Source organism: Rana temporaria, chromosome 8 (assembly GCF_905171775.1).
Source record: "Rana temporaria chromosome 8, aRanTem1.1, whole genome shotgun sequence".
NCBI classification, from domain to species: Eukaryota; Metazoa; Chordata; class Amphibia; order Anura; family Ranidae; genus Rana; species Rana temporaria.
This window is the reverse complement of record NC_053496.1, coordinates 85,643,320-85,668,520: the sequence shown is the minus strand read 5'-3', so window position 1 is coordinate 85,668,520 and position 25,201 is coordinate 85,643,320. Positions and strand designations below refer to the sequence as shown.

Sequence of the window (25,201 nt, the reverse complement as noted above, 5' to 3'; positions counted from 1 at the left end):
AACAGTTCGCTGTCCAAAATGATTAAAAATGCTCCCATACCTTATTGCTGACATCTTCACCATGCACTTCCTGGTTTCAATCCCGTGGGAGTGGGGGATTCCTGGGAGCACAGCGTGATGCTGCCCAGGAGATCATTCTCTATACCTCAGCAGACGTAGTCTCGCGTGATTTCAGCACGTCACGTGACTCTTCCAGCCGGTCATATGACGAGGGCGGATACAATTCCGCCATTTCCCCTGAAGCAAATACATGAGGGCTTCAGAGTGCCCACGATGAAAACGTCCATCTTTCATTTTTATAAAACATCCTTTCCTGGACAATGACAATCCTGGTGGCTAGAAGAATGGCTCACGAGGGTAGCAGATTGAGTAAGGTATGAGGGCAAGAACGATCAAAAAAAAAAAAAAAAACACATTACCGCAGAACCCCCGCTTTAAATCCAAGGGTTCACATACTTTTTCCACCTGCACTGTGAATGTTTACATGGTGTGTTCAATAAAAACATGGTAACATTTAATTATTTGTGTTATTAGTTTAACCACTTAAGGACTGCCTCCTGCACATATACGTCGGCAGAATGGCACGGCTGGGCATAAGCACGTACCTGTACGTGGGTCACGCGCGTAACCCGGTCCGAAGCTCCAAGACCCGCGATCGCCGCTGGAGTCCCGCAATCAGTCCCCGGAGCTGAAGAACAGAGAGGTGTGTGTAAACACACCTTCCCAGTTCTTCACAGTGGCAGTTTCATTGATCGTGTGTTCCCCGATATAGGAAAACACAATCAATGACGTCACACGTCCACCCCTGCGCCCCTACAGTTAGAAACACATATGAGGTCACACAACATCTACAGCGCCCCCTAGTGGTTAACTCCTAAACTGCAATTGTCATTTTCACAGTAAACAATGCATTTTTATAGCATTTTTGTTGTGAAAATGACAATGGTCCCAAAAATTTGTCAAAATTGTCCGATGTGTCCGCCATAATGTCGCAGTCATGAAAGACGCTGAAAAACGCTGATCGCCGCCATTAGTAGTGTATATATATATTAATAAAAATGCCATAAAACTATCCCCTATTTTGTAAACGCTATAAATTTTGCGCAAACCAATCGTTAAAACGCTTATTGCGATTTTCTTTACCAAAAATATGTAGAAGAATACGGATCGGCCTAAACTGAGAAATAAAATTATATATCTTTTTTGGGGGTATTTATTATAGCAAAAGTAAAAAATATTGGATTTTTTTTCAAAATTGTCGCTCTATTTTTGTTTATAGCGCAAAAAATAAAAACCGCAGAGGTGATCAAATACCGCCAAAAGAAAGCTCTATTTGTGGGAAGAAAGGATGCCATTTTTGTTTGGCAGCCACATCGTACGACCGCACAATTGTCAGTTAAAGCGAGGCAGTGCCGAATCGCAAAAACTGGCCGGGTCCTTTACCTGCATAAAGGTCCGGGTCTTTAGTGGTTAAGCAGACTGTGATTGTCTGATGTTGTGACTTAAATGAAGATCAGATCACATTTTATGACCAGTTTGTGCAGAAATGCATATCATTCCAAAAGGGTTCACATACTTTTTGTGGCAACTGTACATCTGCGAGAACATCTAAGATCCAAGACTGACAATGCTGCAGTTTGCCATGCCCTTTATGCCTATTCATCCAGGGTAGGGGCATGCTAATAAAAGATGTGTTACTAACCAAATCACTAGGTGAAAACAGAAGAAAAAAAGCCTAGAAAAGAAAATGAATGCAGCCAACACATCTAATGATTGGCATCTAATAAAAGACAATTGCATGGTCATGCAACGCTGTAGCCAAACCCAGTTTTTATCATTTTATTTGAGACGAATAGAGATTTCTCTTGGTGGTATTTTCAGCAGCCCCAAACTTACAAGGAACCTCCACCATGCTTCACTGTTGCCTGCACAAAGTCCTTATTGTACTGTTCTGCAGCAAACAAACTGCTTCCTGCTAAAAAAATATTTCATATTCTGATTCCTCAGTCATTTCTCTGCACCCCAGTGTCTATGTCTTTGTTCATAGTTTACTTGCTTAGACTTGTTTCCAAGTCTGAGGTATGGGTGTACCTGGGTCCAACTGGTTTCTGCCCGTTCTGTACCGATAGCACTGCTAGACAGCTTCCCATGTTGAAGGGAAGTAAGCATGTGGAGTCTTTCATCTGCTGCATTAAAGCAGAACTTTACCCATAATAACTTGAGGGAAAAAAAATGCTCTTTAGCAAGGAACATATATTCCACATTAATATTTAGGCTACCAAAATTAGTGTGTGCTGTAAATTGTCTCCAGCAGTGCTCCCGTTTCTGCTTTGCTGGAGGCTGCCATTTTGCTGAAGACCACAAGCCCTGAGCAGAAGTATAGCATAAAGCAAAACTAAATCGGTCGATTTAAAGGTTTCAAGTCCTGGAATTTAAGGATTGCCAACGGTCATATTTGCTTGTTTCCTCAACCAAACTGTCAAACCATTAAATGGCTGATGTCATAACTGATCACATGTGCATAACCATGGCAGTTGCAGATCAAACAGAAGAAACTTCCATGGCTGTAAGGGTGCTTTCACGCCGGGGCGTCGGCAGTAAACCCATGCTATTTTTTGTGGCACTTTACTGCAGTTTTTGTGAAGGTTTAAAATTGCCTGCAAAGCACCGCTACAGTGGCAGTTTTTGACGGTGCTGCCCATTCGTTTCAATGGGCAGGAGCGGTGGAGGAGCGGTGTACACACCGCTCCATCACTGCACCAAAGATGCTGCTTGCAGGAGTTTTTTTAATGTCCTGCCAGGGCATTGCCTCAGTGTGAAAGCCCTCTGGTTTTTACACTGAGATGACTGCAGGGGAGCCGTTTTTTCAGGCGCTATTTTTAGCCCAAAAGCGTCTGAAAAATGCCTCAGTGTGAAAGGGGTCTCAAGGATAGAAAGGTTTACTTCCACGTGAAGGCTGTCAGCAGATCGGCCTCTACAAACTCAGTAGTACCTTTAAAAATAGAGAGCAACCGAGCATGTGCAGGGTGAGACGGTGTATTACTGGAATTTACACAATACAATTTTACATAACTATACCTGCAAACCTGCAAAAGGGACCAGCGTGAAGTGATCTAGCAGGACTTAATTTTCTGACTAATGTTCCACTTTAAAGCGGAGTTCCACTCTAAAACGGAAGCTCCGCTTGTTTGCGTTTGGCATCTTTTAGGGGGGGGGGGGGGGGATAGGTACCTGTATTTAACAGGTATCTGTCCCCACTTCCGGGAGACCTGGCTGCAGCGAGATTCATCAAGCGCAGTAGGTAACCGGCCGTAAAGCCAAAAAGGCTTCACGGCCGACTTACCCTTACCACAAATGGGGCAGCACCTGAGAGCCGATCGGAAAATCTGCTAGGGTGCAGATAACGCGCGATCCCTGGACAGGCAAGTGTCCCAATATTAAAAGTCAGCAGGCACAACAGGGTTCGACAAAATCCGGGCGCAATTGCGACTAGAATTAGCGACCTGGCACCCAGATCAGATAAGGAAGCTTAGGCCTGCAGAAGGCCGCGGCCTCAATTACCAGCCAGCGTGGCGGGTGAGTTGGGAGCGCACGTAGACACCCCATCCTGTGTCTCCGTGCGCCCCCACCTCGCCGCTCGGACCGGTAATTGAGGCCGCGGCCTTCTGCAGGCCTAAGCTTTATACTTTGATCTGGCGCCATCTTGTGGTGGCCGTTGGCATGACAAGTAAATCAGCAATTATAATGGAGCTTCCCCAGTGTTTTCACTGCCATCTCCTACCCTCTAATTATAACCCCCAAACATTATATATATTTTATTTATTGGCGTATAACACTCACTTTTTTACCCTGAAAATAGAGGGTAAACTGTGCCTGCGTGTTATACGCAGGCACAGTTTATATGCATGGTCTGTGGAAAGTTTTTTTCCTGAAACTTCCCTCTTAAAGTCGGGGTGCGTGTTATACGCCGATAAATACGGTATACATTTTTTTATTATTCTAACACCCTAGAGAATAAAATGACGGTCGTTGCAATACTTTGTCACACCGTATTTGCGCAGCGGTCTTACAGGTGCACTTTTTTGGGAAAAAATACACTTTTTAATAAAAAATAAATAAAAGACAAACAGTAAAGTTAGCCCAATTTATTTTTATTTTTTGTGAAAGAAAATTTTACTCCGAGTAAATTGATACCCAACATGTCACGCTTCCAAATTGCGTCCGCTCGTGGAATGGCGACAAACTTTTACCTTTTAAAATCTTCATAGGCGACGTTTATGTGGTTTGAACACCGTTTACATATACGCGCGCTACTCTTGTATGCGTTCGCTTCTGTGCGCAAGCTCGGCGGGATGGGGCACGTTTTCTGGCTCCTAACTTTTTTATCTGGCTCCTACATTCCAAGCAAATTTGTCAAACTCTAAGCTACAATATTTGTGGCTGCTAATTTGGCTGCTAATTTGGAATTGGGGGGGGGGGGTGTGTGCGCTGGAGCGCTGCTTTAAGTTTCCTTGGGCGACCACTGTGTCTATGGTCCTCAGTGTTGCCCGTCTCTGTGCTTCTTCAAAAGAACTTGGACAGTACATCTTGAAAACCTAGTCTGCTTTGAAATCTTTGACTAGGAGAGACCTTGCCGTTTTTGTCTTATTGCTGTGTCTTGCCATGGTGTACAACCTGTGACATTAAATTGTGTTCCATAACCTCACCTGGAGTTTGGCCGTTCCTCACCCACTTTTTAAACCTCCTACACAGCTGTTTGTTTAGGTTAATGACTGTTTAAACCTACATATGAAATTGATGAGCATTAGCACCTGCTTGGTAAAACTGGTTAATCTTATAACCAATATAATTAGTCTAACCTTACAATACAATTGGTCTGTTCCTACAAAATCCCTGACTTCGAGCAAGCGTAGGAACTAATGCTGGTTTAAAGCCAAAAAGATCGTCACACCAAAGATTGGATTTGATTTAGATTTGTCTTCTGTTCAAAATTCGCATTTTGTAAATTGATAAAAAAAAAAAAAAAAATTAAAATATAGTATATTTTTTGAAGCATGCTTACTTTACAGAATTTATTGACACTTCCCTAAAACTTTTGCACAGTACTGTAATTATTTTCTACTGCAGTGGCCCTTATTGTGATTCTATTAATAACCAGTTAAGAAGAAAAAAAAATTACAGAAAGTCAAACCTAATCTAAATAAACACGTGAACAATGTAGTGGGATTCCTCGGATATTTTTTGGGGGGCTGCCAGATAGCCTATCAGTTTAATCTCTGAATAGGGAGGAGAAATGTCAATTACATTGTTGTAACCTCAATACTTTTCCTGACAGAAACAATATGTAGAATTATACAAAAACACACCCTTAAAAATTAGCCCATATTTACTAGTCATAAGAGAAGACTCTTGAAGAAGATAGTTACAGTACTTCATAATTATGATTTACACTTAGTAACTGTTCCAAAAGGGAAACAAACATGGTACTGTAGATTTCATGGGCAAGTACGCTGCTGTAAAATGTGCAGTAAGCACAGAAGGAATATTACTTTCCTTATTTAGGTGTAGCCATATGCCACACTTTACAAAGTACTCTGTTTTTTACACTCCCAGAGAAGTAACAGCTAATGTAATTAAAAGTAATACAAATCTGTCCTACAGCCTAGGTTCACACTGCTGCGAAATCAAAATTGCGGAAAAATGCGCGATTATACCGCGATTTCGCGGCTGCGATTTTGGCCGCAATTTAATGTAAATCGCGGCCCGAAATCGCAAAAAGTAGTACAGGAACTACTTTTTGAAATCACAGATGCGGCGTCGCACTGATTAGGACAGTGCCATTGCCGACAATTTGAGATGCGATTTGACATGTCAAATCGCATCTCAAATCGTACCCAGTGTGAACCAGGGCACAAACTGAAAAACAATGCCAGTAGGTGCATTGCAAATTAGCATTTGTTTCCATCAGTACAAAGCAGGTAAGAAGGCATACACAATGTTTCACCTTCTGTAGTGAAAGCAAATAATCATTTGATTTATTAAAATTGAAGAAGATATTCATTCAGAAGCAAAAAGATAAAAAAAAAAAAACACACCCCCCTTAACCGCTTGCCGACCGCCGCATGTATATGCACGTCGGCAGAATGGCACGTACAGGCATATGTGCGTACTGGTACGTCCCCGCCTTTCCGCGGGTCGGGGGTCCGATCGGGACCCCCCGCTACATGCGGCGGTCGGATTCCCGCGGGGAGCGATCCGGGACGACGACGTGGCTATTCGTTTATAGCCGCCCCATCGCGATCGCTCCCTGGAGCTGAAGAACGGGGAGAGCCGTATGTAAACACGGCTTCCCCCGTGCTTCACTGTGGCGGCTGCATCGATCGAGTGATCCCTTTTATAGGGAGACTCGATCGATGACGTCAGTCCTACAGCCACACCCCCCTACAGTTGTAAACACACACTAGGTGAACCCTAACTCCTACAGCGCCCCCTGTGGTTAACTCCCAAACTGCAACTGTCATTTTCACAATAAACAATGCAATTTAAATGCATTTTTTGCTGTGAAAATGACAATGGTCCCAAAAATGTGTCAAAATTGTCCGAAGTGTCCGCCGTAATGTTGCAGTCACGAAAAAAAAAAAAAAAAAAAAAACGCTGATCGCCGCCATTAGTAGTAAAAAAATAAATAAATAAATAAATAAAACTATCCCCTATTTTGTAAACGCTATAAATTTTGCGCAAACCAATCGATAAACGCTTATTGCGATTTTTTTTACCAAAAATAGGTAGAAGAATACGTATCGGCCTAAACTGAGGACATTTTTTTATATATATATATATATATATATATATATTATATATTTTTGGGGGATATTTATTATAGCAAAAAGTAAAAAATATTGCATTTTTTCAAAATTGTCACTATTTTTGTTTAAAGCGCAAAAAATAAAAATCGCAGAGGCGATCAAATACCACCAAAAGAAAGCTCTATTTGGTGGGAAGAAAAGGACGCACATTTTGTTTGGGAGCCACGTCGCACGACCGCGCAATTGTCTGTTAAAGCGACGCAGTGCCGAATTGTAAAAACCCCTTGGGTCATTTAGCAGCATATTGGTCTGGTCCTTAAGTGGTTAACTGGCTGTCCATGTCACAGTTAAAATATCCAGGGGTTAGGAAAGCAAAGCTGGAAATTTCCAGTGATGCAGAGAGGAAACCTGGAAATACAGAACACACAACTTTCCCTGCTCTGGTAAACCTCAGTGTTATTTTCCAACTTCAGTAACAGCAACAGATATGACTCGAGATCTATTTTTCAAAGGCTGTCAACCAAAAAGCTGTGCACTAAAATTCCTTATGGGAGTTGTGCGAGGACCATTACCAGGATAACACTTTTGAATCACAAGACAAATTTTTTACTAACTACTGTTATTTCGTTATAGATTTCCTAATAAATTACTTATTTTAGTTTCTTTTGCGTTACTTGGGAAATGGAAAAAAATAAATAAAAAAATACAAGTGTGCATAGCACCTACTGCCCCCTGTCTTGTTAATGAATAATAATCAAACTACTGAATAACCAAATTCTGCGTGCTTTCTAAAATCCAAATTGGTCAGTATATTATTGTAAATCATTTTGTGAATAAAGCAGTAGCCTGGGAATGTTTGGAAGAACTGAATCTATGCTCCGGGAGAAGGGGAGTTGGAATAGGGATTAATTAATGAATATTGATATGGATAAATCAAAATAAATTTTGTTCCACTTCATGATTGTGTCCCACTTGTTGATTCTTCAAAAAAAATGTTATATATATATATATATATAAAAGTTTTATATCTTAATGTTTGAAGCCTGAAATGTGGCAAAAGGTCGCAAAGTTCAAGGGGGCCAAATACTTTCGCAAGGCACTGTATGTCTTGTGTAGCAATTGTATATGCTTTAATCACCTTAGCTCCAGAACCACTTCATGACCTGGCCATGTTTTGTTATTCAGTACTGGGCTTTTTTACCTGGTAATTGCGCGTTCATGTAATGCTGTACCCAAACAAAACGTATATCATTTGTTTTCACAGAAATAGAGATTTCTTTATTAATTACTGTATATATACTCGAGTAAAAGTCAACCCGAATATAAGCCGAGGCACCTAATTTTACCACAAAAAAAAACTGGGAAAACTTGACTCGAGTATAAGCCTAGGGTGCCCATATGCATGCCTCATTGTGCCCATGACTAGACTGACGTTTAACATGGGAGTCTATGGAAGGGGTGCCCGGATTTGAAAAATTAGTGCTCCCCAGCCGTAGGTCCCCCAGACAACAAACATGGCAGACTTGTAGAGGAAGAGTGGGCCTAGATATGTGCTAGGTTTGGGGTCCAGGGGGACCTACGGCCAGTACCGGGTCCCCAAATCCGTGAGATCAGGCACAAAAAGGTGACTCAAGTATAAGCCGAGGGGGGCATTTTCAGCACAAAAAAAATGTGCTGAAAAACTCGGCTTATACAGTAAATAAAAAAAAGGGCAAATATTTTTTGGGAAATTTTTTTTTTTTATAGAATTAACCATTTCCCTCACCCCGGCCGACATATGACGTCCTTGACAGAGCGGGGATATCTGAATGATGCTTGCAGCTACATACATCATTCAGATGTCTTTTAGAGTCGGCAATTCCCTACACGATAAGAACGATCATAGCGGCTAGTCAGCCGCTTGATTGTTCTTATGGGCGGCGGTGAGTCAGAGAATGATCTGGCGGTCCCGGATGCTGACCATAGAGATTTCCGGTGGACCACATGGTCCCCGGGGTTTCTATGATCATTCGGAGGACGGGTGTGAGTTTAAAATAGGGCTGCAACTAACGATTATTTTCATAATCGTTTGAGTTGGCCGATTATTGTTTTGATTAATCGGATAATATCCTTAAAAAAAAAAAATGTTTTAAATGTTTACATTTTTTTGGGCCAATTTGTTGTTGGGCAGATAACAAAACACAAATTGCCGCAAAAACACATTACATGCTTTTCTGCAGCTTCTCCATTGAAGTATTGTGAACCAATAAAAAATCAAAATAGCATAGTTTTGCGTTAAAGTCCTTGCCCTTTCCAAATACGCAGTAGCTGTTAAAAAATCCTGGATGTGAACGTGTCCCATAGGAAAACATGTAAATGAACTGTAGTGTGTTTCTGCAAAAAGCACCAAAAAACAGAGGTGTGACCCCAGGCCTGAGATGTTTAGTAACATAATGGGGTTAAAAAAAACAAAAAAAGCACAAAAAGAGCAAATAATCACTACTGTAAGGGGTTCATTTTTTTACTGTGGGACAGTGAAAGTAATATTTACAGTAGCGATTTGCTTTTTTGTACTATAAAAGGGCTAAATTTAGTTGATTTAATTATGTTACTGGCCGATTAATCGATTATGAAAATTATAATCGATTAATTTCATAATCGATTAGTTGTCGATTAATCGATTAGTTGTTTCAGCCCTAGTTTAAAAGACGTCACGCCTGGCCTCTGCATTTAACAAACATCACCACTATTTTTATTTATTTTTTATTTCAGGCTTTCCAGCCAAGGAGATGAGATGTGGGGTCGAGGCAAACCCACTCTGCAGGCGCGGTAGATCTGAGGGGAAGCTCTGAAATGAGGGGAAGCTCTGCTGATTTTATCATCCTAACATGTGCAAGCAAAAATGCAGTTTTAAATTTTTGGAGTGATAAGTGGATTTGCCTTTACAAAAAAAATCCAAATAAGTGTATATTACTTGGTTTGCATGTAAGCATGTAATATATTAAAAATATATGTGATCAGTGCAAATACTATACACCGCCATCGTACTGACACTGGCATCTAGGACGATCAAGGGGTTAAAAATGCATGCCTAACAATGTGTATAATTGGCTGCTTTTTACTAAAGCTCTCCTTGTTTCTTATCATAAACTTCCAATGTTTAACACTGTGGGTTCAGTGAAGACATACCATTTGAGAGACATCTTTTTACATTCTACATTCTTCTGCTATGATGCTACAGCAGTTGTGAACACAGTCGTTACTGTAACTTGAGGCCATGCTTGCCAATAAAATAAAAAAAAAAAGCAGTGGAATGGAATTGAAAGAAATGAGCCCCTAGGACTTTGCAAGATCAGATAGAAGGTTTCCCTGAGATTGAAGAAACGATTTATAGGACATGCCAGAGCAATAAACAAGACTGCTGTGTGAAGCAGAACAAAAAAAAAAAAAAAAAAAAAAAAAGGATCTTGCATCACGCAACTGCAAAACATATGTAGGATTCTTCATGTGAAGACCTGATTGGAGACATCCATAAAAATAAAAATTAAAGGGGTTGTAAAGGAATTTTTTTCCCCCCTAAATAGCTTCCTTTACCTTAGTGCAGTCCTCCTTCACTTACCTCATCCTTCGATTTTGCTTTTAAATGTCCTTATTTCTTCCGAGAAATCCTCACTTCCTGTTCTTCTGTCTGTAACTACACACAGTAATGCAAGGCTTTCTCCCTGGTGTGGAGAAAGCCTCTTGAGGGAGGAGGGGGGCGAGCAGGCAAGTCAGGACACTCTACTTTGCAGAAAGCGAAAGGAGCTGTGTGTTAGTAGGCGTCCTGACACTCCTGCTCGCCCCTCCCCCCTCAAGAGGCTTTCTCCACACCAGGAACAAAGCCTCGCATTACGGTATGTAGTTACAGACAGAAGAACAGGAGGTGAGGATTTCTCAGAAGAAATAAGGACATTTAAAATCAAAATCAAAGGACGAGGTAAGTGAAGGAGACCTGCACTAAGGTAAAGTAAGCTATTTAGGGAAAAAAATGTTTTCCTTTACAACCCCTTTAAGGTGACCAGTTGACCAAATTCAGACGGACGATAGTGCCATCATGTAATGACCGATAAATCATCCAATAGACATAAACACATTTTTTGTTCATTTTTTTTACATATACCTAGTACAGACAGTTCAGACGGGAAACACATTAACCTTTCAATTTATTGTTCGGCAGAAAACTTCCAAACTTGTCCTTGTGTTTTTGGCTCATTTTTCCGTATAGTGTATGGCCAGCATTACACTGCACATCACCCTGAACACACCATCCCCACCGTGAAACATGGTGGTGGCAGCATCAAGTTGTGGGGATGCTCTTCTTCAGCAGGGACAGGGAAGCTGGTCAGAGTAGATGGGAAGATGGATGGAGGCAAATACAGAGCAATCCTAAAAGAAAACCTGTTAGAGTCTGCAAAAGACCTGAGCCTGGGGCAGAGGATCATCTTCCAGCTATACTACAAAAAAAAAAAATTAAAAGTGACATGCAGTATGGGAAGCTATATAAGCAGCATGCAGAACTTAAAGTGTGACTTTTGTTTTTTTTAGCATATACCTTTCCTTTTCAATATGCAGTAGTATAACTTTCTGTAATGTCAATGTAATAGTCTAATAATCTGGAGGTGTTCCATACACAGCTGGTGTGCAGAACACACCCTGAAATACAATTTATTGCTTCTGTGATTGGTTCACAGATTTCCTCAGAAGTCTGCACTAAGATACAAGTGCTACACATATATATCCATTTGCACTAAGATACAAGTCAGATTTTAAAAAGGTATGCAGGCGCTCCACCTTTCCTCATTAGAGCCCTGCAAGTACATCAGCTGATCAGTAATGAAAGAGAATCTACCTAAAAGACATAGAAGAAACAGCTACTTCTTCACAAGAGAAACAGGTAGGACTCTTAACAGTTTGTTAAAATCCCTGCAATGTACATTGACCATCCAACAGGGATTGTTTTTGTTTTTTTAAAGAGGGGGTTCACTGCAGGGGGGGGGGGGGGGTAATTAAAAAGTCAGCAGCTACAGGTCCTTGACTTTTTAATTAAAAAGGAAACTTATATGTCCAGGGATCCAGCACTGTCCTAACCTGGGCTGGTTCTTTACTAGCCTTCAGGTTTCTGGCACCAGCATCCTAACTGTGGGCAGCCAGCTATGCTGCTTTCAGCTTAACAGCCAGCTACCCACTAGGCATGCGCAAGCCACACGGCACTTTGTTAATGGTCTCAGAAGACTGCATCCACTCTGATCGCCTAGGCCAGTGATGGTGAACCTTGGCACCCCAGATGTTTTGGAACTACATTTCCAATGATGCTCAACTACACTGCAGAAAACATGATCATGGGAAATGTAGTTCCTAAACATCTGGGGGTGCCAAGGTTCACCATCACTGGCCTAGGCCATCCAAGCAGACGTGGGAGCAGGTACCTGTCAAAACTAGGTACCCACTCCCATCCCCAAAAAATGTCATGCTAAATGTGGCTTAAAGCGGAACTTCCCCTTTTGGGAGGAGTTCCACTTTAAGACAGAACTCCAGCCTAACCTTCAGTAAGCCCTCAGGCTCCTCTTATCCTGAAATGATTTACCCCAATTTCACTGCACACTGAGCTGCAGCAAATCAGATTCAGTCCGTTTCATTTCTGTCTGGAGGACATTCAGCATTATTTCGCTTTTTCCTCTCCAGCCTGTCCCTTTCATTTAGAGGATTTCAGTTCTTTTAATATTGTGGAGTTACCTAGCTGCTTCCTGTTCAGTGTACCTATATAAACGTCCTGGATATTTTTGTTTGTTTTTTTAGAGAGTCAACAATTAGTTTTCATCTAGCCACCCAATCACTTTTAGGCTGCATTCACACCTAGGCGTACAAAATCGCGGCGTTTTGTCCCGCGAATTGCTGCGACAAATTGCAGCGTTTTGTACCGCGATTTGCGGCGACAAAACGCCGCGATTGTGAATGCAGCCTCACCCCCTCTATGGAGATGGTTCACATCTCCTATGCCTAACGCCGAAAGCCGCCTGAAAAAAAGGTCCGGGACTTTTTTTCAGGCGGCAGGCGTACGGCGTTCGGCGTGGAGATGTGAACCATCTCCATAGAGGGCAATGCGTTTTCATCCCTCCAGCGTCTCGGGGCTGCTGCGGCGTCACACTACAGGTGACAAAACGCCTAGGTGTGAATGGGGGCTTACAGGGCCTGAAGCAGACACTAGATAATTTTTCTTTTGGGTTACCATAGTGCAGGTCACCATTTCATGGGAGTGTAAAACTTTAAAATGTTGACATATTTGGTATTTATTTGGCAAAACATCATTTATATTTTACTAAGAAATTGGGTATTATGTTGTGTCTGTATGCGTGAAAATGCATTTTTTTTTTTATTCCTGAAAAATTGTTTGATAAACAGCAATGCAAATATCGTGCAACATAAAAAAAATAGCAAAATCACCATTTTATTTTTTGCATGGCACTGGCCCAAGTTGTTCTTCAGCCATGAAACATGTTGGGCGAAGTCTGAGTGGCAGACACCATCACTCTTTCTGGCAGAAAGCTTTTGGCCGATACATGCTGTATTACGTTTTTTCTCTTACCCATTGGTGCCTTTTATAATAAAACTGACAGAATTTCAAATTGAGTCTGTCCTTTTTCTTCTCCATGGTCCATTCATAATGTTTTGAGGAATTGTGATGGCCGCTTATGGGGATTCATCGGACAGTTACCCTGGATAGTGCGCATGAGTTTATGACCTTTATGTTAGAGGTCTGATATCTCTGGTAAGGTGTTGTGTTCGGTGTTGGAGTAGAGTAGTGATCGGGTGTGATTTCCAATCAGCACTTCACCTGTGGACGGACTTTGTTTCTTTCTTTTAATCATTTTTATTGCGAATTCAAGTAAGAAGACAATACAATGAATAATATAGCCATAGCAACTGATAAATCATATTTCCTCTAGGCATACAGCTCACCGGATAACATCTAGTTATCTATATTTTTCAAATATATACAAGAAAATAAATAAAACGTTATCTTCTGCTTAACGCACAGCTTTTTCCCCTCCTACCCTCTCTCCTCCATCCATAGGAGAGAATGGATAACACAAAAAAAAAAAGAAACTTTGTTTCTACTGTGTATTTTTTTTCCCCCCATTTACATTAATATATTGTTTGCAATTGTGGGACATTGTTTAACATAAACACATTTTTGTTCACCTTTATATATTTGAGACATTGGGGGAGATTTACTAAAACCGATGCAGCTTTGCATAGTACCCAATTAAGCTTTGACAATAAAATCTGGAAGCTGATTGGTTTCTATGCAGACCTGCAATAGATTTTGCAGTAAATAAACCCCACTATGTGTTTTGGTTATCAATTACACTTATGTTGCTCCAGTCTTATGGCACTTCTTGAAAAACAAACCCAATACATTGTAGTAATGGTACAAAAAGTTGACTTCTGTGACTGTTCCAATATGTACTATGATTACTATCAGGGGGAAACTCTTTTTAGTGCAATTAAGAAAACACACTGCATAAAAACCGACATTTTCAGGGTATAACATACAATAAACCTTTGTCAGATTTGTCAGCCCCAAGGAAAATGTGACATAAAGCAGGGGTTGACAAATTTGCTTGGAATCTAGGAGCCAGGTAAAAAAGTTAGGAGCCAGAAAACGTGCCCCGTCCCGACGAGCTTGCGTGCAGAAGTGAACACATACATGAGCAGCGCCCGCATATGTAAACGGTGTTCAAACCACACATGTGAGGTATCGCCGCGATTGGTAGAGCGAGAGCAATAATTATAGCACTAGACCTCCTCTGTAACTCAAAACATGCAACTTGTAGATTTTTTTTAAACGTCGCCTATGAAGATTTTAAAGGGTAAAAGTTTGTCGGCATTCCACGAGCGGACGCAATTTTGAAGCGTGACATGTTGGGTATGAATTTACTCGGCGTAACATTATCTTTCATAATATAAAAAAAAAATTGGGTTAACTTTACCGTTGCCTTATTTTTTAATTAAAAGTGTGATTTTTTCACAAAAAAGTGCGCTTGTAAGACCGCTGCGCAAATACGGCGTGACAAAACATATTGCAACGATCGCTATTTTATTCTCTAGGGTGTTAGGATAAAAAATATATATAATGTTTGGGGGTTCTAATTAGAGGGAAGAAGATGGCAGTGAAAATAGTGAAAAATAACATTAGAATTGCTGTTTAACATGTAATACCAACGGCCACCACCAGATGGCGCCAGCTCACATCTGGTGGTAATAACTTGTAATACCAACGGCTCACCACCAGATGGCACCAGCTCACAAAAAAATAAATAAAAACAATTTTTTTTTTTTTTTTTTTTGCCCCCCCTTCCAAGCCAAGTCGCCAGGACCCTATTTCTAGTCGCCATGGCGACCTGGCGCCCGGGATTTGTCGAGCCCTGACTTAAAGTGTTACTAAACCCACAACAGTAAAATCTGTCTGTATATGCAGCATAGAATGCATGTTTTACTCACTTTGGAACTTAAGGTGGTAATCCTCTGCATTGTGTAAAAAGGCTGTTTTATCCTGTATACATAGATACTCCCCTCCTGTACTGTCTATCTGGGGAAGGCCAGCCGACCTGCACATGCTCAGTTGTGTCTTATGCTGGAGAGAACATTTACTTGTTCTCAGAGATAGCAGGTCACATGATATTGACATCACACATGTGGGTGTGTATACAGGCTGCAGTGGAAATCTTCTCCTTCCTGAACTCTCAGCACTGGAGAAACGGTGCAGTTTATCATGTAACCATGGTATACATATCATTCAAAAAAAGGTATATAGTGGCAGTATTTTAATGTAAAAGGAAGATCTATAAGCTGTGGGCACTGTGGGGGCAGATTAACTATTTACATATTACTGGGTTTAGTAACACTTGAAAAATAGTGTCTCATGAGAAGCTCATGCACCTTTTCTATTTGAATACATGGACAACATTATTTTGCACTAGGGATGCAAATGGAATGAATCATAATTAATTAGTTGGCCTAATAATCAAAACAATTACCTTAAAAAAAAAGCGTGGTGTATAATTTAGTTAATAAATGAAAAAAAAAAAGCAATTTATTCTTAAAATGTCTCTATGCAATGATACATATAAATAACTAACTATATGGTTAGGAAGCAAAATCTCCAATCCACTCTAAAAATAACTGACAGATTAGATATACTGTATATACTATTAAGAGGGTGAATCTGATAAATATCACCAGATATCATTATTAGAAATAATAGAAAACTTCTTGGTAAAAGGAATGTGGTTTTCATTCACAAATTACATTTATTTTAAAACTAAATGTTAAAAGCAAGTGAAAATTTCAAACAACATTCTTTCATTCAGCGAATGTACAAAGATTTTTCGTTTGAATATTCTTGTCTGAAAATTGATCAGTGTGACCAGCATGAGGCTCAGTACACACCTATGTAGTTTGCTTTTAATATGTTTTGCAGTGTGTTTTGATGATGAGTTTTGTGCACGTGATTTTGCTGCGATTTGCATTTATTTTTTATTTTTTTTTGCCCAATTTGTTGTTGGGCAGATTAAAAAAGACAAATTGCTGCAAAAACGCAATACATGCTTTTCTGCAGCTTCTCCATTGAAGTATATTGAACCAAAAAGAGCACTGTTTTGTGTTGAAAAAAATTCCTTGACCCTTTCCAAATAACGCAGCAGCTGAAAAACCCACAGATGTGAACGTGTCCCATAGGAAACCATGTTAAATGAACTGTAGTGCGTTTCTGTAAAAAACACATAGGTGTGGACCCAGGCCTAAGATGTTTAGTAACATAATGGGGTACAAACTAAAATTAGCCCTTTATAGTACAAACAGGGCAAATAATCGCTACTGCAAGGGGTTAATTTTTTTACTGTGGAACAGTGAAATATTTACAGTAGCGATTTGCTCAATTTGTACTATAAAGAGCTAGGAAAAAAAAAAAATTTTGAACCCCATTATGTTACTGGCCGGTTAATCGATTATGAAAATAGTAATCGATTAATTTCATAATCGATTAGTTGTTCGGCCCTAAATGAATCTATCACTCGCATCTTGGAAAATAGATCAACGATTGAAAGAAATTCATGATGCTTGCAAATGCATCCGAGACAGGTAAAGTGTATCTAAACCCAAGAACACAAAGGTTATCTAATGCAGCTTAAAGTGCTTGTAAACCCACTTTGGTCATTTACACCTACAGGTAAGCCTACATTAAGGCTTACCTGTAGGTGTTGGCAACCTGCACGGTTTAGGAGATATTCGCCAATGAAAGGCGCCGTAGACAACGACGCGCAGGCGCACTAACAATAGCCCGCAAGCATGCACGGCGTGACGTCATCGCAGCTCCGGCCAATCACAGTGCCAGAGTGGCGATACCTGGAAATAACCTCCGAGAGCGATGGATGCGGCGGAGGGGGACACAAGGACAGCTTCTGGTGCTTCGTTCTAAGGTAGGTACATGCATAATGAGCTAGTATGCTACAAGGATACAGAATTTCTGTCAGGATCAACGGGTAAGATTTTATCTCAAGAATACCAGCAATGACTCCTAATAGACAGGCTCTGGGTTCACTGTTACTATTCAGAAAAGGCCAGCAAGCACCTGACAGTATCATTTACACCAAGTTGGGGCTTGGACAATTTTTTTTTAAATTTAGGATCCAGCTAAAAAGTTTGGAGCTAGTTTTTTTTTTATTTAACCACTTGCCTACTGGATACTTTCACCCCCTTCCTGCCCAGGCCAATTTTCAACTTTCAACGCTGTCACACTTTGAAACTCAATTGCGTGGTCCTGGAGCACTGTACCCATATAATATTGTTATCTTGTTTTTGTTTTTTTTACTCAAATAGAGTTTTCTTTTGGTGGGATTTAAATCACCACTGGGTTTTTATTTATTTTTTGCTAAGTAAACGAAAAAAGACCAAAAATTTTGACAAAAGAAATAAACCCAAAATGTTGCAAGTAAGTAATTTTTCTTCTCCACTGATGGGGCTGCACTGACATGTTGCACTGCCAGACACTGATTGGCACTAATGATCAGTGCCCTTATCAGTGTCCTGGGAAGACGTCAATAGATGCCCTGCCAGAACTGGACAATCAAGCTTTAGCCGTCTTTCAGCTGTAGTGCAGTCAGCAAGCGAATGTCGGATGCGTACGGCTGAAATAAGCACAGGCCCCCGGGAGACAATTTCTAGTCACCATGGCGACCTGTCGCCTGGGATTTTTCGAGCACTAGTTGCAATGTTCTGCATAATACATCAGGTTTTTTAAACCTATTGCTCGGCTTCACTTAATGTTGATAGATTTAGGCCCCTTTCTGATGGGGCAGACTCCATCAAGCGGATTCTGCCTGCTCAGCGGGGGGAGGAATCTCTTCACTGATCCCTGATGAGCAGGTGAATGACGAGTCTGTGTCAGCTCCACTATGCAGAGCAGACACGGACAAAGGCTACTCTCCAATATGGGGAAGTCGGATGGAAACAAACTGCCTGTCGGTTTCAATCCAAATGCCTTGCTTTTTAGAGGCAATTAATAGGCAGTGAGGAGGCGTTGTGATGTCTCAACGCATGTTTTAACCCCATTTTTGCCAACAAATACAAAAACCACTTGCCTACATGAGTGGTGCTCAGTGGGCTTCCTAGCTGCAACACGTTGGATAGTTTTTCCTGCAGGTGCAAAGCGACAGATTGCAACTGTATTATGTAAACACTGCAGTCATCTGTCATTTTCAGCTGAAAAGGCATATATTTTACTTTAACAAAAAACTGCCTATGCAGATAAGGGGCATCTGCTGACAAAAACAAATGGCAGCTTTGAACAAAGTTGAATAATTCTCTTGCTTTAGGTCAGGGGTAGGCAACATGGGGCCCTCCAGCTGTTGTGGAACTAAAATTTCCCATGAGGCATTGCAAGGCTAAGGCTGGCAGTTACAATTACTCCTAGAGGCATGATGGGACTTTTAGTTCTGCAACAGCTGGAGGTTGGATGTCTACATCTGGAGAGTTAAAAATCTGGTGCAGCTGTACATAGTAGCCAATCAGCTCCTTGCTCAATTTAAGGATACGTTCACTTTTAAAATGAATAAATGCATTTCTTGCAGGCTAAAAAAACAAAACAAAAAGGAAATGTGCATTTACTTTTTTTTGTCGAAGCCTAGAAAGCATTGCACCAGCGATCATGCAGGGCCTCTACAGACTCGTCGGTGTATCTGTCGGCTCGTACACCATATGGGCAGGCAGTTAAGCCTCGTACACACAATACGATTGTTGCCAGGGGATTGACTGTTGTCCTAAAATCTTACCTTTAGTACGCTCCTTTTGACAATTGTTGTCCAACTTTCGAAATGTTGGAAGACAGGCTAGTAAATTTTAGGCGGACAATGGTCTGTTGTTTGATTTTTGTATCGTCAGTACACAAGTCCGTCACACAAAAATCGAAAGTACAAACAAGCATGCTCGGAATCAATGCTCACCTGACACGTAATTAGCAGAGGGTGGTGGTCAAGAGCTGAAATTCCTAGTAGTACATAACTACATTTGTGTTTGTGGCACGACAATTGTGTACCGGTAGTATGCAAGACAAGATCCAGACACACACCCTTTTGACAAAAATCAGACGCTCGGTTGGCCAACAATCATACCGTGTGTATGAGGCTTATGAATCAAACTACCACAGCTCTTAACAGCACCCTGGCAGTTAAAGAGGAAGTAAACACCAACTATGGCCGCATCCATATTCACCCATCTTTCTTCCAGGTCCGCAGGCTCCGGCTGTGTGACTGGCGGAAATTGCGTGACGTCACTCCCGCGTGGGAGCTGCCGGTCACGGCACAGGGCTCTGAAGAAACCGCATTCCTACAGACCCGCATGAGCCAATAATGTGATTGGCACAGTATACAGTAAATATCTCCTAAATGGTGCACGTTTAGGAGATATTTACAGTACCAATAGGTAAGCCTTACCTATAGGTACATACAATCAAGGAAAGTTTACTTCCTCTCTAATTGAGAACTACAAGCAGACAGTTGCAAAGGATGTTGGTACCTGTAGTATTCACAGACTACTGCTACAATAACATGTTACACTCTGTATATGGGTGTAACATGTTATGAAAGGTGAATGTAGTCTTTAAAGGAGGTGTCTCAAACTGGTGGCCCTCCAGCTGTTGCAGAACTACAAGTCCCATCACGTCTCTGCCTGAGGGATACATGCTTGTAACTGTCAGCCTTGCAAGGCCTCATGGAACTTGTAGTTTCGCAACAGCTGGAGGGAAACCCCTTTTAGGAGATAAGTTAACTTTCTAGAAAAAAGTGCATTTATTTAATTTTTTAGCGCCTGTAAAGCATTGCACCAGCGATCAGTAGATCACTGGTGCCATGCAGGTCTATCAGAGTACCTGTGTGCCCATACGGGCAAGCAGATGCACAGACAGGAAGAATCAATGAACTACCACAGTGCTCCACAGAGCGGTAGTTCAGTGAGAACTACAAACCAACAGCCACAAAAAGATGTCAGGGCTGCAGTTCATTCACACACAGAACTCTGTGAATGAATAATGCGGCCGATTTGAAAAAGTAGTACTTCATATTTCCATCGCACACGTTCTTGGCGAAGGCTTTAGAATTTTCGGGGCTCCAGCAACCACCAGCTGGAGACTGAATCAGAAAACCACAATAAGGATATTTGCCAGCACACCACGGATCATCAGGTAGAGTCCAAACCTTTTTTTATTGAAGCATGATCACATCACAAAACGTTAGTGCAACGTTTCAGAGTCACACAGGACCCCTTTGTCAGGCATGTGATGACACACAGCGGCTGCAGCATTGGGAACAGGATCTGGTAGAAGGAGATCACACTGAGGTCAGTGATCATGCTATATACGCCTACAAGCATTCTGCTATCACTGACCGGCTTTAGCATGTACTGTCTCTGGGCAGTGCTCTGATCCCTGCCTATGGAGTGCAGCAGGCCTGCGTTGACATGGCAGCTCAGTGACATTAAATGACAGGCATGACATTCATCTCTGGCAGCCTCCCTGCAATGCACAGAGTACCCACCCAATGGAGCACACACCTGGCCCCTCCCTCGTGGTCCTGTCACCATGGAGATGTGAGTAAAGGGGCGGAGCTCACCTGGAGAAGAAGTCAGCGATCCCCGTCCTCCAGGGCCGCTCCCCGTCTTGCTCCTGGGCCCCGGGGTCCCCCTCCGGCAGGCTGAAGCCGTCATCCAGGTGGTCAGGGGCGCTCTGCCGCCGGCTCACCTCGAACGTGTTGCGGGAGCTCCGGGTGACATCTAAGAAACGGAACCGATCGGCTTCTGCGGAGACGAAGTATCCGGCCACAGTGTGCGCGCTGAGCGGGGAAGAGTCGGAGCTGGACGAGCTGCCCGGCTGCGGAGGTGGGGGGGCGCCGGGCGGGGAAGAGCCGTCCAGAGGGTGGCTGTCTAAGGAGCAGCACTGACGGTGACAGGAGCATGGCGGCCTCTCGCTCACCCCTCCGTTAGGTAGCCGAAGCTCCGAGTCCCCGGGGGGGAGGTAGCCGCCCACGTCACCGTTGGTGAGCCTCATTCCGGTAATATAGAGCTGTAGAATGTCTCTGCCGTCCCCGGCCTCCTCCTCTTCTTCCCCCTCCTCGCTCAGGTCCTCCCCGCAGCGCTGGAATACAGGACCGCCGCCATCCTCCGGCCCCACCATTTGCTTACACGAGCTGCTGCCAGGCCGGCCCCCGGGAGCGCTGCAGGGGCCGCCACCTCCTGCTGCCGGTAAAGCGCTCCGTGGTGGTGGGCGGGGACCCACCGCTAAACAAGGAGCTCCCCAATCCGGGGGTCTGACAGGAACGTCCCTCCTACGCACCGCTGTCACATGATGCGTCTACACGGAAGTCCGGCAAGCTTCCGGTCGCGGGGGGTTCTGGGAGCTAGGAAGACCTGCTTGCGTTCCAGGGTGGTTAATGGTTCCTGGTGTCTGTGTCAGCTGTAGGGCTCGAATTCCCACAAGTGCTAAATCTTTCATCCAAATTCTAAATTGTCGCATTTGTCAATTTTAAAAGCCAATTTAAAGGAATAGTAGTGGTAAAAAAAAAACACTTGTGGATTTAAAGGGACACTAAAGGCAGAAATGTTTTTTTTTTTTTAAATAACAAACATGTTATACTAACCTCCGCTGTGCAGCTTGTTTTGCACAGAGTGACCCGGATCCGTGCCTTCTGGTGTCCCTCGGCGACTGTCTCGGCTCCTCCTCGCAAAAGCTTTCCACGTTCATGCAAGCTCCCTCACATGGTGGAAAGCTTTTGCGAGCGCGCTCCCGTGATACATCGGCGGCCATAGCCGCCGACTGTATCACTCGGCCCGCCCCCCGGCGCGCCGCGTCATCCGCTGTGATTGACAGCAGCGCCAGCCAATGGCTGCGCTGCTATCAATCCACCCAGCCTAGCCAATCAACGCCCAGGCTTGGACCCGAGCAAGATGACAAGCACGCGCCCGGGACTTTCAAACGGTGAGGTAAGTAAAACGGGGGGGGGCGGTACCATCGGATGTTTTTTCACCTTAATGCATAGGATGCATTAAGGTGAAAAAACTTTTACCTTTAAATAACTTCTTTTGTGGTTATTTCCCCTTTAAGGGGGCATGGTAGGGTGCGTGTCCTATGCCTACATAGATTTTCTAGTAGGTGTATCTCATTCCCATCTCAAAATGTTGGGAGGTATGATTTAGCATAGCTCCCAACTGTCCCTGATTTGGAACAAAGTCCCTCATTTTGGTCTGATCTATATAGCTGTGTATAAAATGCACTTTTTAGCTTTCAAAAACTGTTTCCCAGTGCTAAACCTTTCATCCAAAATTGCTGCATTTCTAAATTCTAAAAGCCAATATAATAAAGCACTTGTGGGTTTAACCAATATTTATTTTTTTGTACAATTCTCCTTTAACCACTTCAATACCGGGCACTTTCACTTCTTTCATTCCCAGGCCAATTTCCAGCTTTCAGGGCTCTCGCACTTTCAATGACAATTGCGCGGTCATGCAACGCTGTGCCCAAATGACATTTTTATCATTTTGTTCACAAAATAGAGCTTTCTTTTGGTGGTATTTATTCACGACTCTTTTTTTTTTTTTTTGGCAATATAAGCAGAAAAAGAGTGGAAATTATGAAAAAAAAAAAAACAATACAGCACTTTTTTCTTTCTATTTTAAAAGAGATCCAATAAAACCAAATTTTGGCATAAATTTAAGCCAACATGTATTCTGCTACATGTCTTTGGTATATAAAAAAAAACCTGTTAAGTGTATAATAATTAGTTTGTGTGATCACGGACAGATGTGCGCAGATGATCACGGACATGTGTGCAGATGATCATTGGGACATATGATTTTACTGTCATATATGTGGGGGACAGGTGTTTTTACTGTGTAAGGACAGTGTTTTGGGGACACTATTTTGGGGACTTTGTGTGTTTACACTGTGTGGCGACACTGGGCCAGTGATCAGTGTGTAAAAAAGAGCTCATACTCACTGATCACCGGCCAGCTGCAGAGATCGGCTCTCCTCTCCTCACCGACAACTTCCGTGTGAGGAGAGCCGATCGCCTAGCAACCGACTCTCGATTTACATCACATGACGACTATGATTGGACAAAGCCATCATGTGATCAAGAGGGCCAATCACAGAGCCCTCCTGCCGATCGGAGATGCGCTGTGTCCTGGTGACGCGAGTGCATCATTTCTGAACGTCCACTCAGAAGGAGGAAGCGCCCACCCGGCCTGAAATGTGCAGTGGCCGGATGGAATGTGGTTAAGGGGGCATGGCAGGGGGTTTGTCCTATGCCTACTTACGTTTGCTAATATGTGTCCCTCATTCCAATCGTAGAAAGTTGGGCAGTATGGTTTAGGTGTGTCAAGCATTTGAGTATTAATTAATTCAATGGCTAATATGAATGTTTTCTGGCCACTGGAATGCATTAATGCTCAAAAACTTGACAGATCTAGCATTAAGCCCAGGTTCATACTAGGCTGCGGGAGGAAAGCTGTGCAAATTCAGCTAAACTCCCACAGCTTCACTCATGCTTGTCAGTTCCGATTTCAACTGTGATTACAGAGACATCTGTGCAGGTTTCTGGACAGATGTCAATGTAAATCGCGCACCGAATTCGCAAAAAGTAGTATAGAAACTACTTTTTGAAATCGATGCGGCATCGCACCGATTAGGACGGTGCCATTGCCGGAAAATGACGCTGATTTGACATGTCAAATCGCTTGTCACATTGCACCAGTGTGAACCAGGGCTAAAGCGGTGTTCCGCCTGGGGGAAAAAAATCAAAAGTGGACAAATACAAATACTGTACCCAGGGCCATCGTTAATATTGATTGAACTCTAGGCAACATTTTCTTGACGATTGTGATTGGTTGCCAGAGGTTACAGTGTATCATTACCGCTCACTGACTGACTGCTAGAGGTTATAGCACACATTATGGCTCACTAATTATTTGCTAGAGGTTACAGCACATGACTTCTGCTTGTTGATTGGTTGCTAGAGATTACTGTACATCAATACTGCTCACTGATTGGTTGCTAAAAGTTACTGGACATCCTTACCATTCACTAATTGGTTGCTAGAGGTACTGTACATCATTACTGCTGATTGATTGGTTGCTAGAGGTTACTGCATATCCTTACCTCTCAATGATTGGTTGCAAGAGGTTAGTGCACATCATTACTGTTCACTGATTGGTTGTTAAAGGTTACAGCACATCATCTCCTTACTGCCTGCACACCATGGACTGGGGAGGTGAGGGGACCCATCAATAGACAGAAAACTCACAGGAATTCTAGGACTCCTGGGATCAGTGGCAATGCTGGGTGGGGGTCGATCAGTGCAGTGGCAATGCTGGGGGGGTTGATGGGATCAGTGGCAGTGGTGGGGGGATGGGATTAACTAGGAGGTAGTACACTGTGGCAAATTCTGAATCATGTAGAGCAAAGCTGGAAATCTTTGGCAAGTATATAGTGGTGGATTTTACACTGATCACCAATGTAATGGGGGAATTTACACTGACCACCAACGTGAGAGGGGATTTGCACTGACCACGGTGTAAAGGGGTATTTTATGCCACCCACCAATATAAAGAGGGATTTCTACACTGACACCAATGTAATAGGAGCGTTTACACCAACCACCAGTGTAAGGGGGAATATATAATGACCTCCATGTAAGGGGGAATTTACATTGACAACTATTGTCAAAGAGATTTGTACAGACCAGTAATGTAAGGTGACACTTCTACACCAACCACCGATGTTAGCGGGTGTTTACACTGACCACCAATGTAAAGGGGGTTTTACACTGACTACC

At 42.5% G+C, this 25,201-nt stretch overlaps 1 protein-coding gene across 2 annotated transcripts in view; it reads right to left on the bottom strand.

Annotated features, from left to right (window-relative positions):
* TBC1D12 (TBC1 domain family member 12) overlaps positions 1-21,742 on the bottom strand; it is a 132,033-nt gene extending 110,291 nt beyond the window's left edge. For both annotated transcript variants that reach the window (XM_040362138.1, XM_040362139.1), the window contains exon 1: positions 20,987-21,742. In XM_040362138.1, coding sequence (XP_040218072.1) covers positions 20,987-21,546 — 560 coding nt within the window. In that variant the 5' untranslated portion in view covers positions 21,547-21,742. The remainder of the gene's footprint in view (positions 1-20,986) is intronic.
* Positions 21,743-25,201: the final 3,459 nt, after the last annotated feature.